At 33.1% G+C, this 23,353-nt stretch overlaps 1 protein-coding gene across 8 annotated transcripts in view; it reads right to left on the bottom strand.

Moving 5' to 3' along the window:
- Positions 1–23,353, bottom strand: part of Birc6 (baculoviral IAP repeat containing 6) — a 212,639-nt gene that overhangs the window by 123,430 nt on the left and 65,856 nt on the right. For 5 of the 8 annotated variants that reach the window (XR_013088669.1, XM_076833783.1, XM_076833785.1 and 2 more), the window contains exons 11-23: positions 20,534–20,683; positions 17,701–17,926; positions 16,066–16,226; positions 14,880–15,011; positions 14,282–14,413; positions 12,676–12,854; positions 11,663–11,796; positions 10,734–10,895; positions 10,505–10,636; positions 9,616–9,713; positions 8,400–8,547; positions 7,351–7,484; positions 1,235–1,381 (exon numbers count right to left, since the gene is read on the bottom strand). Coding sequence is in view for 7 of the 8 variants with exons in the window: in XM_076833783.1 (XP_076689898.1) it covers positions 1,235–1,381; positions 7,351–7,484; positions 8,400–8,547; positions 9,616–9,713; positions 10,505–10,636; positions 10,734–10,895; positions 11,663–11,796; positions 12,676–12,854; positions 14,282–14,413; positions 14,880–15,011; positions 16,066–16,226; positions 17,701–17,926; positions 20,534–20,683 (1,935 nt within the window). In the remaining variant the exon portion in view is untranslated. The remainder of the gene's footprint in view (positions 1–1,234; positions 1,382–7,350; positions 7,485–8,399; positions 8,548–9,615; positions 9,714–10,504; positions 10,637–10,733; positions 10,896–11,662; positions 11,797–12,675; positions 12,855–14,281; positions 14,414–14,879; positions 15,012–16,065; positions 16,227–17,700; positions 17,927–20,533; positions 20,684–23,353) is intronic. The other 3 variants (XM_076833780.1, XM_076833781.1, XM_076833782.1) reach the window with 2 other exon arrangements.

Below are 23,353 nucleotides of genomic sequence, written 5' to 3'. Positions count from 1 at the left end.
GTAACACTGAAAGTGGCGGAACTGAGATTAGAACCAAGGGCTGTGTGAAGGCCAAGGCTAAACCCAATGTCAAGAGTATGGAACTTACGTAAACTCATTAAATCTTTGCAACAGCTAACAAATAGGTATTACCTGTACAAAGTATTAGTTTATATTATAATATGTACTAGGTACTACTATAATCTCATTTTTAAGTAAAAAACTGAGGCAAGTAAAGTTTCTACTAATAGTCAAAATTTTAATTTATAAGTGAAGGTTTTTATTTAAAACACCAACACAAGTAGGCTGGGGCTGGGGCTCAGTGGTAGTGCACTTGCCTGACACGTGTGAAACACTGGGTTGGATTCTCAGCACCCCATATAAATAAATAAAATGAAGGTCTATTAACAGGGGATTGGGTTGTGACTCAGTGGTAGAGTGCTCACCTAATATGTGTGAGGCACTGGGTTCAATCCTTAGCACCACATAAAAAAATTAATAAACAAAATAAAGGTATTGTGTCCATCTACAACTAAAAAATTAAAAGAAAAAAAGGTCTATCAACAACTAAAAAAAATTTAAAAAAAAAAATCAACACCACCACACATTTAATATACTCAAATAATGTTTCAGATATCCACAGTTACTTTAAACTAGTTGGAAAAATAGTACTCTCTTTCAATTCATCTCAACTTTCTCAAAGACATCAGCAAACATATTATTGACTCTAAATGAAAGAAAGAACATTATATGTACAGTGTACACAAAACCATACTAGCCATCATTAATTCATTGTTGAAGCTTGGTAATGGAAACATGGGAATCTATTTTACTATTCTATTTCCATTGTGGGTGACATTTTCCAAATTAAAAAGTTTCTAAAAATGCACACATAAAAACAAAAGAAGGGGCTGGGATTGAGGCTCAGCAATAGAGCTCTCGCCTAGCACGGGCGGGACCCAGGTTCAATCCTCAGGACCACATTAAAATAAAGGCATTGTGTTGTGTCCAACTACACCTAAAAAAAAATATTGGGGAAAAAAAAAAAATTTCAGACAGTGCTCTACTGTCAGGGAGGAAAAACTTAGAAATCAACTAAGATTATAAAATGATTTATGATATCTTCCCCAAAATGTCCCTCCCATAAGTTTCCACTTACAATGATAGCAAAATTTACATTTATTGCACATACATACTTACATATCATTTATTTGTTCATCATTCCATAAAATATATAATAAAAGAAGGTATATACCAGTAAACGTACTTGCATCATCCCTTTCTATTCTGGTTCCATCACTAGTTGAGACACAAGTAAAGTGCAGGGGTTCAACTTCTAGAAGTCCAGTGAGAGATGTGAAACTACCCTCAGCAGCTGTGCAACTACTGACCTTTCCATTTCCTAGTACAGAAAAAGAGAAGACTTACACTTAAAGCATGTAAAGATAATTTTTAAAAAGGCACAGTAATTATAGCTCTAAACTTAAAATTAATTAAAACACATATAAACATAAAACACTTACACAGAGCCCAAACAATGAGCATGATACTAAGAAAATTCACAAAAGAAGATACTAGAATGTTTGCCACAAAAGCAGAGTTGCATAAAAGCCATGAAGTGGCCATTCACAGTAATAAGAAACATCAGAGATTTCTTTTTATAAGCACTGAAACTTATATTCAGCAACAAGTGATTTACATGTTAATTACAGAAAAATAATAAGCTAGCTCCTGACATTAGCTATTACACAATGTTAAATATATATAATGAAAATACATTCTATGCTGTCAACTAAGACAGTGAAAAAAAGATTACAGAAATATTTCAAAATGAAAAAGACACTTATCTTGAGGTATACTGCTTTCTATTAATAAAGATAATTCAAGTTAGCATAAGTAATTTAAAAAATAATGGTCATAATTAGATGAAGAAAGAAACTACAACAAGAAGACTAAAGGAAAAAGAATAAAAAGAGTTCACAGTGACTATATGTATGGCTCAGGAGAGCAAATTATTTTAACTGCTTTTCAAATTTTTTAGACAACTAATGCTTTAAGCAGAATTATTTAAGAGACAAGGTAAAATAAAAGCTGGCCAAGAAAAGATCTAGGAGTTAAAAATGGTCAACATCTGAAGGAACACTAAATGCCAGACTAAACTGTCATAACCTTACTCTCTAATGTCCTATTGGTGACCAACATACGGCCTGACACATATTCAACCAAAATGTTTATTGTAAACTGGGCAAGGTATTGTGTACTTGTAATCCCAGGAAATCAAGAGGCTGAAGCAGGAGCATCGTAAGTTTGAGGCTAGCCTCAGCAACTTACTGAGACACTGTCACAAAATAAAATTAAAAAGGGCTAGGGATAGGGGCTGGGGTCGTGGCTCAGCAGTAAATGTCTCGCCTCACACATGTGAGGCACTGGGTTCAATCCTCAGCACTGCATTAAAAAATAAATAAGTAAAGGCATTGTGTCCAACTCCAACTAAAAAAAAGGCAGGGATGGGCGGTAGGGATGTAGCTCAGTGGTCCACTGCCCCGAGGCCCATTCCCAGTATCATTAAAAAACAAACAACAACAACAAACAATTTATTGCACACAAACTCAAATAAGATATGAGATCAATGAGTAAAATGAAATAGGTTGGCTCTTCATGAAACATATTCGATATTAGTGGTTACAAGGTATTTAGCAAGTAGCTACACACTTAAAAGTTTAAATGCTTTCCTTAAGAAAAACTTAAATGACTAAGTCGAGGGGAGTCAATTTTATTTTAACAGGTTAACACAATATTTCCCTGATGAATCGATGAGATTTATGGGGAAAATAAGAGATTGCTATGTATTTATTCATTAAAGTAGAAGAAGTCAAGCAGAAGGAATGAGTGAAAATTCCTACAATACAAAGAAACATGACATCTCTGAGGAACTAAAAAAATAATATGATTAGAGGAACAATTATCAATGCTGACTCTTTACATGTCTGTAAAATATTAAGAACTCTATGGTAAACATTATATATTAAGCTAATGTAAATGAAAGCCATTTTGAGGTCAAGAAATTATATAATTCATTTGATAATAATAAATCCATTAGATGCTAAAAGAAATAGTATGCTTTGGTTTTAAAATAACCAAAACACTTAAAAGTCAATCTCTTTATAGTCTGGCTTATCAGAGAATAGCTGGAATCTCCCATCTGCATTTTTATTCAAAGTGATGCTATATGTCATTTGTATAGAAGAATTTGAAAAAAATCTAGTCCAACACAAATAAGTAGTTGAAAAAGGAGTAAATTGGGGGCTGGGATTGTGGCTCAGCAGTAGAGCGCTCGCCTAGCACATGCGGGATCCAGGATTGATCCTCAGCACCACATAAAAATAAAGGCATTGTGTTGTATCCATCTACACCAAAAAAATAAATAAATACATAAATATTTTTAAAAAAGAAAAAGGAGTAAATTAATAGCCTTGTATATGGAAAAAATTCATCAGCCAAAATTTTTTTAAAAATTAGTTCTTAAAAATTAGTTATGAACTTTGTTTTGGGTTTTTGTTTTTTTTTTTTTTTTAATTGTTGATGGACCTTTACTTATTTATCATATGTGGTACTGAGAATCAAACACAGTGCCTCACACATGCTGGGCAAGTGCTATACCTCTGAGCCACAACCCCAGCCCCTTAGCCATGAACTTCTGAAACAGTTCCATTAAAATCAATTGGTAGTCGGGTATAGTGACAAATGTGTATAATCCGAGGGGCTCAGGAGGCAGGAGGATTGCAAGTTCAAAGCCAGCCTCAGCAATTTAGTGAGGCACAATGCAAGACCCTGTTTCTAAATAAAATAAAGGGCTGAGGATGTGGGTCAGTGGTTAAGAGTCCCTGGATTCAATCCTCATTACAACCACCACCACCACCACGCAATTGGTATACTGAATACTTTAAGGAGTCTTTTTACCTACACACAGTGATAAAATATCCCACACATGGATCATTTGAGAAATATTGATTTAAGATTATATACAAATCTTCCAAATGCTGATATTTTATTTTATAATACTAGAAAGTAATGCTAACATCATTATATGCCATCAGAAAAGATTCAACGTGTTGAGAGCTGTCAAGCTCACTGTGAAAGATATGTTTTCCAAAATTCTAACTTTTACTTTAACAGTTCTACGTTTAAGATTGGCAAAAAATATTAATTTTTCCCAAAGTGATAGGTTATTTTCAATCATTTTTTAGAAAATACCACTCAAATAATTAAGATTGAATGAACATGGTTTGCCTATCAACCTTACTTGCAAATAAGCTACTGGTTCAATTTGTAACTCAAACAACTGCACAAATTATTTCCCTAAAAGAACCATAGTACTTTGGCACAGAGAAATGCCTTGTGTATATTTCCCATTTCATCAGCCAATATTGAAAAAAAAAATACATACTCAGGGTTTCAAAACTTAATAGCTAATCATATTTACTGCATCATGTATATCCATAAATGAATGTGGCATATTTTTATTTCAAGTGTATAGTAAAAACCAACAAGCATTTGCATAATCAATACAAATGTCACATAGTAAAAAGGCAAACAACACTGTACATTATAGCAAAAAAATCTGATGTTAGGAATCCTGAGGGGGTCTATGGGCCATATCTTGACAATTAAAAAGGGGCTGAAGACTGAAGGGGCAATGGCAAAAAATTATATGGTAAGGGAAAGAAAGCCAAATTATATAAGATTTTTTTAATATGCTGTATTAGAGATGTTAAACTTCACAGTAATAGGAAGACATTAAACTATTTTAAGGAGAGAGATTAAGCAATTAGGTTTGTACTCAGAAAAGACTACACTCATTGCAGTATGGAGAATGTACCGAGGTGAGTCAAGAATGCATACATGAAGACCAGTTAAAAAGCTATTACTGCACTTCAAGTTCAGAATGAATATACTTTGGACTGTAATCCCATCAATCATGATAGGTAAGAGAGTGAAGAGAACTGAAATACACATAGGTGGAAAAATAGCTGGGACATATTAAGAAAGAGATAAACAAGAATGACATTCTGTCTTTATGCCACTAATGGTATTAATTGAAAAAAGAAAGACAATAGAAGATTGAATGATGAAGAATAAGATGAGGAGACATTCATGTGGTGACACATCATGATTTCTAAGTTTTCTCTTCTGGGTGTTCTTTACTAAGTATTGCTATTCCTGCAAACTTACTACCTGAGAGCATGGCCTGAGCCTATGGTCTTCACCATACAGTCTTATCCTAATGGATCTCATCTTCATTGAAATTCTAACTTATCCTCCAAGTTCTAACTATAATTAGCAATGACCTAAATGATTTGTCACTTAGAGAATACAGATGAGATAGGCGTAAGGAAATCATAGCCTAAGTCATCAAATACAAGTGATAACATATATACTCAGGGCAATATAATTCCTTAATAACAAAATGACAGCCAGTGGGCTGTAGCTCAGTAGCAGAACACTATGCCTAGCATGTGTGAGGCACTGGATTTGATCCTCAGAATCACATAAAAATATAATGCTAAGTGAAATTAGCCAATCCCCAAAACAAATGCTGAATGATTTCTCTGATTTAAGGATACTGATCCATAATATGCTGAGGAGGAAGAGGTGTTAAATGAACTCTAAATAGGACAAAGGGGAAAGAGGAGGGAGGGAAAGGGAGCAGGCACAGGGTAGGAAAGACAATGGAATTCGATGGTCATCATAACCCTAAGTACATGTATGAAGACACGAAGAATGTGACTCTACTTTGTTTACAACCAGAGATATTAAAAACTGTGCTCTATATGTGTAATTGAATTGTAATGCATTCTGTTATCATATATAACAAATTAAAATTTTTTAAAAAAGAAAATAAACAAAGGCATTCTGTCCATTTATAACTACCAAAAAAAAAGACAGCCAGGAGGAATCATGAATGCTTGTAACCCCAGCATCTCAGGAAGCTAAAGCAAGAGGATTACAAATTCCAGACCAGTTGGGCAATTTAGCAAGACTCTGCCTCAAAAGTTATAGGGGAGGGGCTGAAGCTATGGCTAATAGTTAGAGTGCTTGCCTAGCACATGAAGGCCCTGGGTTCGATACTCAGCACCACCTAAAAATAAATAAAATAAAGGTATTGAAAAAGAAAAAAAAGTTACAGGGTAGGACTAGGGAGGACTGGCAAGGTAGCTCAGCAGGACAGCACCCTGGGTTCAATTTGCAGTATCAGAGAGGAAACAAAACTGGCAAACTTGTATGTATAGTATAATATCTTCCATTAAAAAATTTAAGAAATGTGTATAGGAAACAAGTCCAAATAACTAAACATCTAATAAATAATGATATACAGGAGGGGTAAAAAGGATGTAGTTGAGATATTTCATTTTATTTATATTTCTGTATGTGATTTTCTAGTTTCCTTTTTCCACAATTCATCATCATTTACTTGCAATTAACAAAACTCCAAAAATTTATTTATATTTAGTGTGACAATTATCTTAATGTTTTACAAATAAATTACCTAACAGTTTATCAGCAACAAATACAACTAGTGTATTACAAGGAAAAAGAATTAAAAATAACATGGTCATTGCTTTATGTATGAAAATAAACACCACATTCCAGCACCTGAAAATTTTATATAAATAATTTTATACAAACAATCCTAAAAGTAGATTATTCAGAAACATGTAGAAGAACATATGCACTGTCTACAAAGCTTAAGTTGGGGTAGTGATGACAAATATAAAAATTTTTTTTCTTTCTTCATCCTTACTTATTACAGTAAGTATATATCTTAACTCTATATTTCTGAAATAACATTATTTGACATTATAGGCAGCAAAGGTAAAGCATATAAAACTCACAAGGTTACAACACATAAATTTCAATAGAAGTATGAGTATTAAAATTTTGTTGACATACAAGTAAAAACAAAAACACGAAATAAAATCACAACTCCTCCCATGCTAACATATAGCTAAGTATATGAGATAACATTATAGATCTAAGTATCCCTTAAAGAAAATGCTTAGGACCAGAAATGTTTCAAATTTTGAAGTTTTTTGGATTTAGGAATAGAGAATTTACTGGGTGAATATCTCTAATTTTAGAGCATTTTGGATTTTGGATTTTTGGATTAGAGATATTCAAACTTCACTGGTTTGGGGGCGTTGGAGGAGAAGGGGAAAAGCAAGAAATTAAAGCAGTTTTAATGATTCACAGGTGCTAAGTTCTTAAGAATTTTAATGTTAAAGCATAGCAACTACAATGCATTAAGTAAAATGGTAAATTAAACCTAAGATATAACATTTTAAAAATTCTTTTAATAAAATAAATCACTACCTGAAAGGACATCTGATAAATCAATTTCGTCTGATTGGACACCAATGCTGCTATTGTATATATTTTTACAAGAGGAGCCACTCATCTCCAAATCAAAAAGGACTGGATCAAATGGTGAGCTATATAATCCGTATCTGAAAAATAAATTTAAAAAAATTTTTTTAAAAGTACTAACAATTTTCCTGTCAACCATTTAATTAAGAATTATCTATTCACTTTGTTTATAACAGCAGTTTGATTTACAGAGCTGAGGAAGCAACTAACCAGATTTAACTAATCCACTGAATCCTAATTCTGTTCTCTGAAACTATACTCCTAAAGACATCCAGAGACTCAGGAAATATAATTCCAATAAGCTAGTAGCTATTGTAATAAGGCCATCACTTTTGGAGGAAGGCAGGGAAGAAAATAACAGACATTCTTCTATACCACTCAATCTCTACAGTAATAGAAAGTACAAAGGCATTATAGAAAGTTTCATCAAAATCAAGATATCTAATCTCAAAAAGATTAGACAACCTTTTTTATAAATAAAGGAATACTTCAGAAATTGAAGATCAGGAAATAATTCAAATCTAACCTTTTGCTCTTTCTTAATTCACCACATAGAAGTTATGGAAACATAAATAACAGATGGAAAACTACTAGTTAAGGGTAATAATTCTTTTACAAAATCACATCTATAAAGTTGTAAAAACAGAAAAGCATATCACATTAAATGCTTTTTCCATTAGCAAGGCATTCCAATAAGTTATGAAATACAATTAGCCCTCTGAATAACTATCCACGGGGAAATCTCAAATTCAGAGAAGGGGAAAGACCTTAGGAATTATCATTTGAAAAATGGTAGTAATGCACAAATGACAACTATTTTGCCAGAAAATAGCATCTTAAGCATATATATTAAGTAACAATGGTAATAATGCACAAATGAAAACTATTTTGCCAGAAAATAGCATCTTAAGCATATATATTAAGTAACAATTCTATGCAAAGGTAGAATCATACCCAGAAAGGCTCCTTATTAAGTATTCCATATGTTAAAATACCTTGTTTGAAGTAAAGCTTCCATTGGTGTCAGCCTGTCCTGTAATTGTCTAGACACAGCAGTAAGCAGAGATGCACAAGCTGTACTGCACCCAGCTAAATCTTCATCTTTAACATAATTCAGTAGGACAAAATACCAATAGACAGAACCTGGAAACAGTAATATTGACATGTTTCTTTTTTACTCTTTTTTCTTTAACAAAGAGACTTCAAGTTTTTTATCAGTACATCTCCTTTTGCTAGAAATATATCTTTTCTAGGAAAGAAAATCTTTAAGGACAATTTACAAAGAAAAATAAAATCTTTGGATTAAAGAGAAAACACTGACAAACTGAACCACACTGAACTGTGGCCCAATGTGTGGCACAGTCCTACACTAAGAATTTCAAACATATTTTTGAGAGGAATATCAAATCAACCTAGGCATTTAGAATTATAATGTGAAATGACTCTGAGGTACATTTTAGAATAGCTAAATAATTGGAGACTATAGGTCCTCTAAACCAACCTTCCTAAAACACTGTTTCTTTGCATGAAAATTTTCAAAAACTACTGGATAGAAGTTAGCTTCAAACAGTACACTTTAGGAAGTGAATGGAGCGTAGTTATTCTATACTGCCTATTAGATAAAGACCAAGAGATTTTAACATTCTTTATAAATTTTAAGATGACTAAGTACACATCAGAATTGAAGCATCCTACCCAAGAAACTATCTTCATCTGTAAGAAACTATCTTTAGCTGTAAGAAACTATCTTTATTTTTGCCCTCATACCAGAAATTGAACCCAGGGGCGATTAACCACTCAACTACATCTCGCATCCCCGGTCCCCCTTTTGTTTTGAGACACGGTCTCCCTAAGGTGCTTTAGGGCCTTGCTAAATTACCCAGGCTGGCCTTAAACTTGCAATCCTCCTGCCTCAGCCTCCAAGTTACTGTAATTAATTACAGGTACGCACCACCACACCTGGCTTAAGACACTTTTTAAAAGATGTACAGAAAAGTATACAAGTTGAGATGAAATGGCATTTTTATTGTCCAACTAACCTTTTCCTAGGAATATTATTAAAACAGAGTATATGCCGACCAAACCACAAGTTATCAACACCTTAAAAAGATAGATAACCTAAAGGGAAAAGGGGGAATGATAACAGAGATAAACAATTACTAAGATAGTCCCTGTGATTATGCTATCTGTGGTTAAACTAATTTTACATACCACCAGTTGCTGCTGCTGGCAAAAATGACATATTATCAAGTAAAGCCTTCAACAGAACAGATCCAAATCCTGGTTGACACGGGTCACATTTGCCATTACTGAAAATTTTTAAAAAGGAGAATTTTAAAAGTTTAAAAAAAAAAAAAATTAACCCTAAATCTAGAGTAGCATTTAAAGATCTTTAAAACTTATTCATCCTGATTAAAGAAACACCTGCATTAGACCAAACATATAGCAAGATACCAAGAACTAATTACACTAAGGGTCTCTGAGACAATTTTCTTATGCGTTAAAGCACTACCTTTAATAAAACAGGCTTTCAGGCGAATGCAGTTGATAATGGCCATTAGTTCTTAAATACTTCTTAGTTTAAGTTTCTGGATTTACAAAAACTGACTTACATAATTTTTTTTTCTTTTTTTTAAAGTTCAAGTTAGACTGGTATATGACAGGGAGTAAGCTTCAGGTTAAAAAAAAAAAGCCCATCAGAAAGAGACAGGAGTGAAAGTGAGAGAAATGTCCCTCTTATAATTCGCCCAACCACTACTAATAAGCGGAGAAGGCTAGCAGATTCCTTTTATTAATAGACTTATTTAACATTGCAATTTGCCCTAAGAACTTAAAATTTTTTCTTAGAATATAAATAAACCTCACCATCAAAATGAATTCTATTGTCATGTTTAATTAGTTAAATTACAACAAATTTTAAAATTTTTTAAATTATAAAAATTTCCTTAAATAAAAAAATAAGCTTCATCAACTTTTGAAGTCATTCAATGAAGATCAAATTACAATATAGAAAGGTATCAGTCACCAAACTACAGGTGCACCTACCAGTATACTTTCAAATTAAAAACACACCAACTTAAAAACAATAAAGCACACCAACCTAATGCATAAGGCTAGAAATCTGGCACACTTATGGGCTATACTTCGTCCTGCCTCAAAGAAGCAAACGCGTACAATGTCTGAAAGACATTTTCGTGTTTTTGAAAGTAGACTCTCATTTCCTTCCTTTGAGCTGCAAAACAATGGCAGACATTTAGACTCATTCTGGACTCTGAATCATAAAATACAAAGGGCAATCATCAATGGTAAACAAAGTCATAATTATTAACCTTCCTGGTCCATTTGAATGTACTCCAGCTAACCAACAGAGAGTATCCAACAAAAGGCTCTGGGCATGTTCTGTGATTTGGCCATCACTGGCTTTTCTGCAAAGCGCGTTAAGAAGCTTCTCATGAAATTCTGAAAACTGTAACATAGCACATCGTTGCACTCTATGAGAAAGAAAAAATATGTTATCAAAAAATTATATTAACACAACAAATTAGAATAAGTAAACTAAAGCAATGACATGTTTGTTGGTCATGTAATGTTCCCCTCTATTTTATTTAACTTTCTTTCAGTATTGGTGATTAAACAAGGCTCTCACACATGCATGCTAGCCTTTTCTATTTTATTTACCACAGAGGGTCTTCCTAACTTGCCCAGGCTGGCATCAAATTTGGGAACTTATTGTCTCAACTTCCTGAGTAGCTGGAATTACAGGTATGTGCAACTGCACCCAGTATAATGTTTCATTTTAAATCATAATTATCACAATTTAAAAAGAGAAAAATATTGGGGGGTGCTGGGGATATGAAACAGTGGTAGAGTGCTTGCCTAGCACATGCACAGCCTGTTTTTGATTACCACTACTAGGAGAGATGGGGGACTTTTAAATTAGCATATATAGAGAACTTCATTTGTAGATACTTTTAAAAGAAATGAAGCTTACAATAAAGTCATATGACATTATTGTAATATGATAATAATGACAAAAGAATGAGTATAAATTCAAATAAAATTCACTTCTTTCCTCATGTATTCCTGGTTCATAACAAATACTGTAAAAATACCAGAGTTAAGACAATTAAATAAAAAGACAAGTTTTTCTTTTTGTTGCTAGCAACAAAATTTTCAGGTAAAGTCAAATTTTCAAATTTGTGTGTGTGTTGTTTTGTACTTTTATTACTTTAAGAACAACAGAATGAAAAGAGATTACCTTTCCTTAGAAATTGAAGTTTTCTTGAATCTTCGAATAGTGACTGAAACCTCTTGAAGTAAATCACAGCCCCGGAGATTTTCATTTTTGCGAGTGCCACCTGCATTTTCATTCTTAATATTAGATGACTTTTCCTAAATATGTAAAATTAGATAAGTGAAAAAAAAATTTTTAATTGTACCAAGCTATCAAACCAAGGAAAATAACTGCACATTATTATTATCAAAAACCATAAATCTCAAATTAAAACAATAGCTTCTGCTCTCATGTTCATAAATAACAAATTTTCCACAGAGAAAATAACAACAAACTCACTATTTTAAAGCCCAGTGATTAAAGATTATAAAAACCATACTTCTGGAATCTAATTCCAGCTATAGCACTTTAGAAGCTATTTGAGATATGCCAGTTTCCCAACTGCTGAGGTTCACTAACTTCCAAATATGTAGAAAAAAAGGTTGATAGCAGCACCTGCTCTGCCTATCTCAGAGTTATTTTGGGGATTAAATAAAGTGTAGAAGTCCTTGAAAAACTGGAAAACCTACACAATCAAGTATCAAAGAATTATTAAGAGACTGCATGATACATAGCTAGTTGTAGAAAATAAACCATGAAGATTAAGACATATTCTAAAATTATTACCCAAAGTCTCATCTGACATTCCCCAAATGCCATCAAAAAATAAATAAAAAGTAGTGAGATACCAAAAGAGAACATATTAGGGTAAAATTCTAAATAAATATTATACTCGAAAACTATAAATGGAAATACCTGCTATAAATTATTTCCAACTGAGAATATTTTATAAAAGCTAGACAATTTGCTTTATGTTAATTCAAAACATTTTCATGATTATATTTAAGTCACTGCAAAAAAAAAAAAAAAAAAAAAGTACAAACAAACCAAGTATCAAGTAAAACATCAATATGGGGTCATACTACTTCCCAAAGTGTGTCAAATCTCATCCACAATGTTTTACAACAGTATTGTTGTTCAAAATGATAGCTTCATACCTTGCCAGCTGCAACTTTTGCCAACAGTGAAGCAAGTGAATAACCTTTGTTACTCTGGTGTTTTAAGGATGGAAGTCTTACTACAGGACGTATACCACCATTACAAATTTCATCTGTCGCTCTTTCATTTACTGCTTTGACATGGATTAAAAATGAACGATATTTTCCTCCTGCCATACCTAGAGGAGTGGTGCAGAACAGAATAAATTACTGAATCACCAAAAACCAAAAATATAAATACACTGCCTTTCATCTAATAGACCAGGCTAACAACTCCACCAGGCCAGAAATTCCAAATTATACTGTTTGAGTATATGGTTGAACAATTTTGATATGTTAGTAGTACCCCTTATCTGTGGAGCATATGATCCAAGACCACCAGCAGATGCCTGAAACTGGTTAGATCTGAACTCCATATATTTTATATTTTCCTCCTATATATATGAAACTATGATACAGTTTATAGCCTTTTCTACCTTAACTTCTCATTCATCTGTGGACATAATGTTTGCAGTTTGAAGTACAAGAGCAAACCTTCTTTTTTCCCTCTTCACAATTTTATGAATGGGTTTCACCATGGGTTTTAGCAACCTCAACATATCATTTTTTGCTTTCCTAAAGTCAAAAACTTTCACCACTTCACTTAAAGGATTTCAGATTTCTCTTTTGCATACCCAAATTGTCAGTACCACTATTCTGGGGTTTTATGTTATTAGGTAACATAAGGGTTACTTTAACACAAGCCCTGTGATACTGTAAAAGTTGTTCTGATAATCATCCAGATGATTTTGATAACTTTTTCAACAATTTGAATTGGCATTTTTTGTTTGGTTGTTTTTATTTTGTTTTGTTTAATTTTTAAATCACTCCTAGGACAATAAGCTAAAAAGTCCTGCTACTGACAGTTTTATTTGTTATCCATGAAACAACCAATTATTTTTAAATATACATTTATTATACTTTTTGTATACTTAAGATATATGAATTATTTTATCTGGTAGTATCAAACCTATTCCATAAAAACTCTTTCAGGGGAAGAAAATATAAAAATATACAATAAATACTCAAAGATTTGGGAATCTCAAGCAATAGGAAAGTTGAAAATGACAGAACATAATGTCTGATTACTCAAAGACCTCTGTCAAATCGACCTCTATTCATTTCTTCTTTTTTTTTTTTTTTTTTTTTTTTTTGCTACTGGGGATTGAACCCAGGGACACTTAACTACTGGAGCCACACTACTGGCTCCTTTTTATATTTTATTAAGAGATAGGGTCTCACTAAGTTGCTGAGGCTGATTTTGAACTCACTGTCCTGCCTCAGCCTACCAAGCCACTGGGATTACAGGCATGTGCCACTACACTCAAGCTGTGCTTTACCAATGACCACTAAGACCTTCATGACACAAAAGTCAGATAAGAAGTTTCACATAACCATAATCACATATGAAAGGAAAATACCTAAGATAAAGGAAGCTGTTCAAATTTCTAATGAAAGTCACAAACAAAACAGTATTTCACATTGATCAAATCAGCTTATCTTAAAGTCTTTTTAATAATTGTGACATTATTCATTCTACTTTTATAAAATATATTAATTACTTCACCTTTAACAAGTTTAGGGCTTGTTAATGTCAACATCCCAGCATGCCCTGAGAGATCAAGGCCACTTGCAAGCCATACTGGCCCACACAAAATATCTTCTTTATGATCCTCTAAAAATGGACACAATCTAAGACCTAAAAGGAAAAATACAGATTTTCTTAGTTAATTAAAAGGTAATAAAAAAATATCCATCCCTTTGCATATAATACCACCACACAAAAGACCACACTAAGAGAGTGTTTAAATAATAATTCATTGCCATGCTAAGGAGCTATAACCAATTATCTAATATATGTTGTTTTCCATACCCATATCATTTTTCGTTTCATCTTGATTTTCAAAAAAAAAAATTATAGAGCCAAGAGTTGATTTCAAATCCCAAGGTATTAAAAAACAAGAACACAAGTATTAGCGCAGCTGTGTTCACAAAGATGAGCTGAAAGTTAAAGCACATTGCCAAAGCAGAATCATAGGGTATTTGTTAATCATTGTTCTTAAAACCAAGTTTTTGCAAGCCGAAAGGAAATCTTTGCCCAACACGATGCATTCGGATCACTACTCCTTTACTGTCATGGACAACAGCTCTATAATTTAACTCACACTGTGATTCCTCTACATCCATGTGCTGCATTTCTTCATTCAAATCAACCAGAGACGGTTTCCCATTTTGTTCCACTTCAATGTTAAGAGCTGGAGACAAAGGAAAGGTGATCTGCCTATCTACTGCTGTTTCTAGAGGATAAAAATATTAGTAAACTTAATTTTGCTTAATATCAATGATTTTTGTGCCTAAAAATCTAAAGGTTTTTATTAAATTTGGAAATACTGTGATTTTCATCACAGATGCTATAAAATAGATATCAGAAGAAGAAGAAAATTAGATTCAATGAACTATTTTATATATTCTTCTCTCTTCTAAGGCCAATAAAATATTCACCTGAAGATGTAACTTACTGACAACTAAATTAAAAGTTCTGACTGTTGGCTGCACATATAAGTACCTATGGAGTTTTTAAAATACCAATGCCTGAGTTCTAAACCCAAAAAAGAAGTTTGTGATGATTCAAAACACACACACACACACACACACACACACACACACACACACATATAAGAATTCACATAAATACACAAACACATACATGCATTTTTTCACAAAAAAAATTTTTTCAAATTTCAACATTTGAGCCCCTAATGTTAAGCGGTCATTTTACCCTGAAATTATTTCCAGTCTATTTTAAAATAACCTATTAAAGAAAAAACACTGAGAACTAACATCGAGTTCCTAATATGCTAAGTGGATAATAATATGTTATTAGTAAGTCAGGATATCAAATTTTAAAATTCTAAGAAGGATAACCCCAAAAAAGTATATTTCTGGCATCACACAAAATGTTCACTTCACTAATAACCTTAAAAGAATGCTAAATTTCATAACAAATTCTTTTTACAATTAACTCTCCTCTTAGGAAACAAAAAGCATAAAGCTAGTGATGCTAAAAGTGAAACTAATTCACAAAGGAATGAATCCCCTTCCCAAAAAATTCAATTAAATTGCTTATGTTTATGCATTTCTGAACATCACTGAGTTACTGAAAAGCACTGAAATGTTTTCTGGATTATTTTCCTATATAAAAAACACAAGTAGTTGAGCACGCAAACAGCACAGGGTAGGGAGGAGGGGCAATAAGAGACCTCAAAACTGAAACAGTCAAGTTAAAAATTAGATTAAAAAAAAAAAATCACAAGATAAAATATTCAAAGATTAATTTTGATCCATTCTTACCATTGACTTTCCCTAAGCCTGGAGCTTTATTCTTCAGCAATGTCACTTGTATTTGTGGAATATTGGTGATGTTTGAGTTCAAAACAAATTTGAAGTCCACATGTCCAACCATACAGGCTTTAGGTAGAACCAATTCAAATACATGTTCATCCCAGCTGTTGCTGTCAAATAAGAGGTGAAACACTAAATATTGCAAAAATCGTTCATTAGCCATAACCAAATTATCATTAATATCACCTTTCCTACTTTCTGGGTTTGTACGTTCCAACGAAACACATTTCTCCCAAAGGAGAGGTTAAATTTAGGGCAACAAATGATATTTCCTTAGGAATCTACTACACCTGCCTTAAGATGTGTACATACCAATAAACCCTTAGTTCCTCAAGAGTGTGGATTACCAAGTATCAGAATTATCTGCAAATTCCTGGGCCCATCCTAGATCTACCATAGGGTCCCAGAATCTTCCTTTTAAAACAAGAACTTCTTGAATACATCCATTCTCTGCTTTTAAATTCTTCTCTCTCACATCAGATGCCCAATATATCATTAAATTCTATTCCCTCTAATTCTGAATTATGAAGAGAATCCATTCACTCTATTCTTTGCCATCATGGTCCAAGCTATCATTAGTAGTTCACCCAGATTACCACAATAGTGATTCTACCACTGCCACACCAATATCACAAGCACTACCACCTATAATCTACCCAACACAATAGTCACCTTCCAAACCACAAATTATATCACATCTCTCCTATACTCAAAACTAACACATATCTCATGAAGCACGAGTCTGAACTCATTTCCTACCATTCTCCACTATATCCATTCCACTTCAACAACAATGGTTTTCTTCCCCTTCCTAGAACTTATAAAATATACTCCTCAGGGGCTTTGTACTTATTATTGCCTGAATTAGTATTTCCATAGAGGGCTTTCTCAGGCCCCTTGTATAAAAATGTCATGCAAATTTTCCTTTTCACTCTCTCTCTAAATTCATATACATGTGTTTACCCAAAAACTATTCAATCACCATACACCATTTTAACATTCTTCAATCTTTTTCATAAAAGCTTTACCCTAAGCCTGTTTACTGTTTGTCTATGCACACTAGAATGTAAATTCCATAAGCACCATATTACTAGAGCCTGTAAGAGTACCTGCTTTTATAAAAGAATATTTTATAAAATAACAAACATTTTAAATATTTGTTAAATAAATTTGTGGGCTACATGAACAAATTAATAGCCCTTACTCTTATTATTTTATTCTATAAGAACAAGAACAAAGCAATTTCCAAACTGAAGATGACAAATGGAAGGCATAAAGTCACTAATATGCAAAAGTTAACAGAAAGAATATTATTAGGAATTTCAGGTTGTCTTTAACCAAATATATAAAATGGTCTTAAAATTAAATCTTGGCGCACACCTGTAATCCCAGTGACTTGGGACAGTGGGGCAGAAGGATCACAAGTTCCAGGACAAACTCAGCAACTTAGCAAAGCCCTAAACAACCTAGCAAGAACCTGTCTCAAAATAAAAACTTTTTTAAAAGGTTGGCAATGCAGCACAGTGGTAAAGTGCTCCCCCATTTTTTTTTTTTTTTTTTTAATCTTGGAAAGAAATATTTTACCTGTCAGTCTGTAATTTCCAAGTTCTAGTATGCTGAGCAGCATCTCCATGGTGCTGCTGATGCAAATGTTGAGGATGCCTCCTTTGCTGCTGTTCTTGCTGAACTTCTACCCAGCATGGAGGAACAGTAGCGGAAAACCGTGGAGTCAAAGTTTCAAAGCGGGTTAGTTCAACTAGAGAAGTCAATATTTCAACGGTGAATGGCTGGTCCACCAACAAATCAACTCCTTAACATTAGTGAATGAAATACGGAGGGAAAAAAAGATAAAATTTTAATTTATGTTTTCTGTCTAATCAACCACAACACTACCAAATATCCTGAAGATTTAATAAAGAGAATCCATTCACTCTAATGAAAGTAACAAGTACTGACTAAATACCATCACAAAAGAAAAGCCTATCTTGAATAAGTTTAAATTATAGACAGAAGAGTCACTTTTGGAGAAACTCAAAAACAACCTATTAGAAGATGATGTACTGACTTTTGACTAACCCTAAGAATATAAGGGCAACAAAAGCAGTAGAGGCAGTTTAATGCAAACCAGTTTATATCAGATCAACTGTTAACTTTCACAACTTGTATTTATACAATAAAATGCCCTTTTGTAATGAACATTTTTTTAAAATAGTCAAAAACTATTCTGATAGCAAATAAATGTGTACACATTAACAAACAATATTTTTGCACCTTTATGGTATTTTATAGATATGTCATTGATAAAAGAGTAACAACCTACTTTACACAGATTAGTTTTTCTTTTACAAATACATTATTCACATATGTTAAATGTCTAACATTAGTCAAAGCTGAGGAGCTTTTGCTCTTATTCTATTTAACACAAATAAGTTTTAAAAGGCTAAATATGACATCTTGTAGACTCAGAATATTGTCACAAAGAAAATGATACTAAGTTCTATAAAATTATCACAAGCCTACTTCAAACTACATCTTTTTCTCGACTATCATATCTGATTTAAATCATATTAAATAATTGTTTGTAAACATTACCACCATGATTTCATTGTCATTTGTTAATAAAATAAACTAATTTAGGGATGAGGATGTAGCTCAGTGGTATAGTGCCTGCCTAGCATGTACAAGGCAATGAATTCAACCCCTAGAACAAAAATAAATAAATAAAAACATAATAAAATAACCCGATTCATCTTTTCTCCACTAAAAAGTACTTTATATATTTTATATGAAAACTCTGCTCCATTCTACCAATAACTTAGAAAACAAGAAACCATTCAATGTGTTAAATTTTTATACATGGTTGTCTAGTTAGCCAAGACAAAGTCTTAATTAACTACAAATCAGCATATCTCAACTGGGGAATGATTTTGCCTACAATCACCTGAAAATATTACACCGTATTGATGGGGACAGCTGTGTGTGCTACTGGACTCTAGCACAGGACAGTCTACCTATAAATAAGAATTTTTGTTCCAAAAGGTCATTTACATGGCCAGGTGTGGGTGGTGCACGCCTGTAATCCCAACAGCTTGGGAGTCTAAGACAAGAAGATGAGGATATGGCTCAGTGGTCGAGTTCCCCTAAGTTAAAGCCCTGGTACCCCCCCACCAATAAAAAGGTCAGTTATGTTAAGCTTTATACCATATAGTGAAGACTGCCATATGTTGTTGTAGTAATCCCTAAAAGTTAACACATATGGGTAGCAGCCACTCAACATTTGATTTTGGTGGAAGAAAGAATACCAAGTGCCTAAAATTAAGTGTCCATGAAGATCACTTACGAACTTTAGGAAATACTTGTATTTGGAAAATGTCTGAGTTTAAACATACTTTTCATTAAAGATGTACTAAACTTTTTTAAATGCTAGGTTAAGAGGATAAGATGGTAGTAACTGTTAAGAGTAAAATATAGCAGCAGTAAGGAAGCACAAAACAACTAACTGGATAAAGAGTAGGTCTAAGAAAGCTTAGTAAAAAGGTTGCCAGTACTGATCAGTAGTAGAGTGCTTGCCCACATATATAAAGTGAGTCTGATCCCAGCACCAGCTGAAAGAGAACATACAAATATTCACGGGCTTACTGCAATATGTGGAAACTATGAAACTAAATTACATACTTTAAAAATCATGAAGTTTATTGTACCTGGAGACTGAGAAACAATCTGCAGTTATTTCCAAAAGTCCAAAAATCAAATAATTATTTTTAAGCCAGGATTAACATATTATCTTTATTTCTTTGGAAAAATAGCTCTGGAGGGGCAGTTTAGAACATGGGCAGAAACAGAAAAGCAAAACAACAAAACACACAGTTGGAGATTCAGGACAGGGCAATGTGGAAGTAAATATAACACCTCAGTGAAAATATGTCTTTTAGGCTTTTCAATTCCGGTCGTAATATTAAGAATATTAACCAGTCCACTGAGTTTATACCTACTTAATGAGCTCACTTTCATGTCTTTTTTCCTCCCCAATTAGACTAAAAAACTCCCTTAATAGCAGAAATAATGTTAACCCTTAGTCAACCTCACCAATATTTAGAACCATTTCTTGCTTTAACATTTTATAGTATCTTCCTAGAGAAATAATGATAAATAATATACAATAACAGAATCAAATGTATGAAATATGATATGTCAAGAGTTTTGTAATGTTTTAAACAACTAATAATATATATATATATATATATAATAATAACAAGTCTGGCAAAAGAATGTGAACAAGTAAATGGACTTCCTTTTAAAAGCAATCGAATTGACTATAAAGACTGAAACAATGCTTAAAATGATGTAAGTCTCAGAAAAATTAACAACATAAGAATTTTCAGTTGAAAAAAAATCATTTAAAATATTAATGTCCCACCTGAAATACCAGGACTGGAAGGATTTGATAAAGGTTTGGAACCTTCTAAAGATGGTTCTATTCCCTTTGAAAGAGATCCATCCACTAGAATATCAGCTTCATCAATATCATCACAGGTTCCTCCAATTTGGAGAAAATGAAGCTCACCACCTACAATTTAGGAAAATCACATCAACACAGATACACATAAGATGAACAAATATTCACATGCAATGCCATTATTTTAAATTATTATTTATTTTAATGTCAATCCAGAGGCAGATAAGGAAGGCTATCAAAATGATTAAAATTTGAGAATTTAATTGCCAAGGAATTACAAATTAAGACAACTGTAATGAAGAAAATAAGAAATATATAAACATGTGAAAATAGGTAAGTGCTTTAATTACTGGATCTTCACAAAAAAGACAGAGACTATACTACACCCATTTGCAGATGAGGAAAAGGATATACCAGCTATATTGGGACCCACAGACCAATTGCTCAATCCCAGCAATAATAAAAGTGAATAAATATTCTTAATGACAATGAAATGAAAACAGATTAAATTTCTAGCTTTCATATTTTTGTCAGAAAAATAAGTGACAGCAAACTAATATTTAAGACAATTTTTAAAAATTAATACATGTACTCTAAAGAATATTAATTCATAATTATACATGTAGCATTATTTATCAAAAATTAATGTGGAGGGGTTGGGGTTGTGGCTCAGTGGTACAGTGCTTGCCTAGCATACATGAGGCACTGCATTCAATCCTCATGGCCACATAAAAATATTGTGTCAACCTAAAACTAAAAAATAAATATTTTTAAAAAATTAATGTGGAGACATTTCCAGATAATAGACTCACAAGGATTGTTAGCAAACCTGTTTTATCATGAATACCAAAGAAAGTTCTTCAAGAAAATAAGCAACACCAAATTTAAAAGGGGTGGGAGGGATCCAGAAATGGTAAGCAGATGAATATAATAAATATTTTTCTTTTATCAACATTTTTAAAAGATAAAGATTATACAAAATAATTATGTAACACTTTGGGGGGTTATTACATGTCTAAGGAGATTAAAGTGACATTTCTATTTATTTTACTAGAATTAAGTTACTATTCTATGAAGCAGACTATGATAATCTGAATCACTAAAAAAAAACATGAAAGAAAAAAACAATATGGGAACAGTGATTACAGGTCAAATAGCACAACAGGAAGTTTCAAAGGCCCATTCCTCCATCAAAACAACCACTGAACTAGAAAATGTAACCAGAAACAACTATTTCCCAACTCTGGAACCCAACAATTAATGACAACCAGAGAATTGGTTGATGAACGAACAGACTAATCTCCAGTAAGAGTGACCCACACTAATTGCTCTCATTCCCCATTTCTCAGCCTATTGCAACAATGGGGGGAGGGGGAGCCAATATCCCTGGAATGGAATAGCTAACTGGTTGGTGGCAAGGCAGGCAACAGGGACCTCCTCCTCCATAAATTTGAAGTTATGTATTTTGGTTTGTCTGGGGCAAGCTCTTTTCTTGATTTTTGCCTTCTCAGGCTGGAGCCACTTCCCCAAGCAATATCTACAGAAGATTCAAAAGAGACAAAATTATTTTTCAAGGATATTGGCTAAAGTGTTGTATTTTATCATGTTGATTTTTAACCACAAATTTCAGGAGAACATAGATAATTATATTCCATGACCCAAGATTCTACTAAGAATATACTATAGGAAGCCTCTTTTACATATGAGCACCAGGAAACTATAAGATGTTTATAGCAGCAAGGCTCTTAATAGCAGAAAAACTGGAAATAACCCAGATGTCCACAGACAGGAAAACAGATAAATTATTAGTGGATGTATTGCACAATAGAGTACAATGCAGAAGTGAAAAATAAACGATGTATAGGACATGCAATAAGCTAAAAACAGCATATGAGAAGGGCAAAGGTCCCCAAACCTACATAGTTTGATGCCATTTTTATAAAGAACAAAAAAAATCAATAGTAAAAAATAGTAAAAAATAAATATTAAAAAAAAATTCTCTCTCTCTCCCTCTCTCTTTAAAAAAAAAAAATCGACAGTATGTTATTGAAGCATTTACTTATGAAGTATAAAACAAATTTTCTTTTTTTGCAGGGGGTGGGGGGACTGGAGATTGAACTCAGGGGCACTTAACCACTGAGCCACATCCCCAGCTCTATTCTGCATTTTATTTAGAGACAGGGTTTCACTGAGCTGCTTAGCACTGCGCTTTGTTAAGTCTGGCTTTGAACTCACAATCCTCCTGTTTCAGCCTCCCTAGCCACTGGGATTACAGGTGTGCACCAACACACCCAGTATAAGACGTTTTCTTTTGAAAAGTTAAGATACAGAAAATATTCTGAAGTAATAATTATCTCTAGAGCCAGGCACAGTGGTGTATACCTATAATCCTTGTGGCTCGGGAGGCTGAGACAGGGAGATCATGAGGTCAAAGCCAGCCTCAGCAACTTAGTGAGGTCCTAAGCAATTCAGTGAGACCCTTTCTCTAAATAAAATACAAAAAGAACTGGGGGTGTGGTTCAGTGCCCCTGAGTTCAATCCTTGATACCCCACCCCTTAAAAAAAAAAAAAAAAAAAAAAAACTCTCTGTGAAAAGGGCAGAATTCAGGAAAGAAGAAAGGACATATCAAGAGGTGCAAGATATCTATCCTATGGAATTCTTGATTTGGCAATAGATACCTGGACGTTCCTAATGAATTGTTCTTACACAAATATTAAAGACATCAGCAGGGAATGGTGACATAAATCTTAATCCCAGTGACTCAGGAGTCTAAGATAAAA

The sequence above is a fragment of the Callospermophilus lateralis genome, chromosome 14 (assembly GCF_048772815.1).
Source record: "Callospermophilus lateralis isolate mCalLat2 chromosome 14, mCalLat2.hap1, whole genome shotgun sequence".
In the NCBI taxonomy this organism is placed as follows: domain Eukaryota; kingdom Metazoa; phylum Chordata; class Mammalia; order Rodentia; family Sciuridae; genus Callospermophilus; species Callospermophilus lateralis.
The sequence above is the reverse complement of the archived record's forward strand: the minus strand, read 5'-3'. Positions and strand labels throughout refer to the sequence as shown.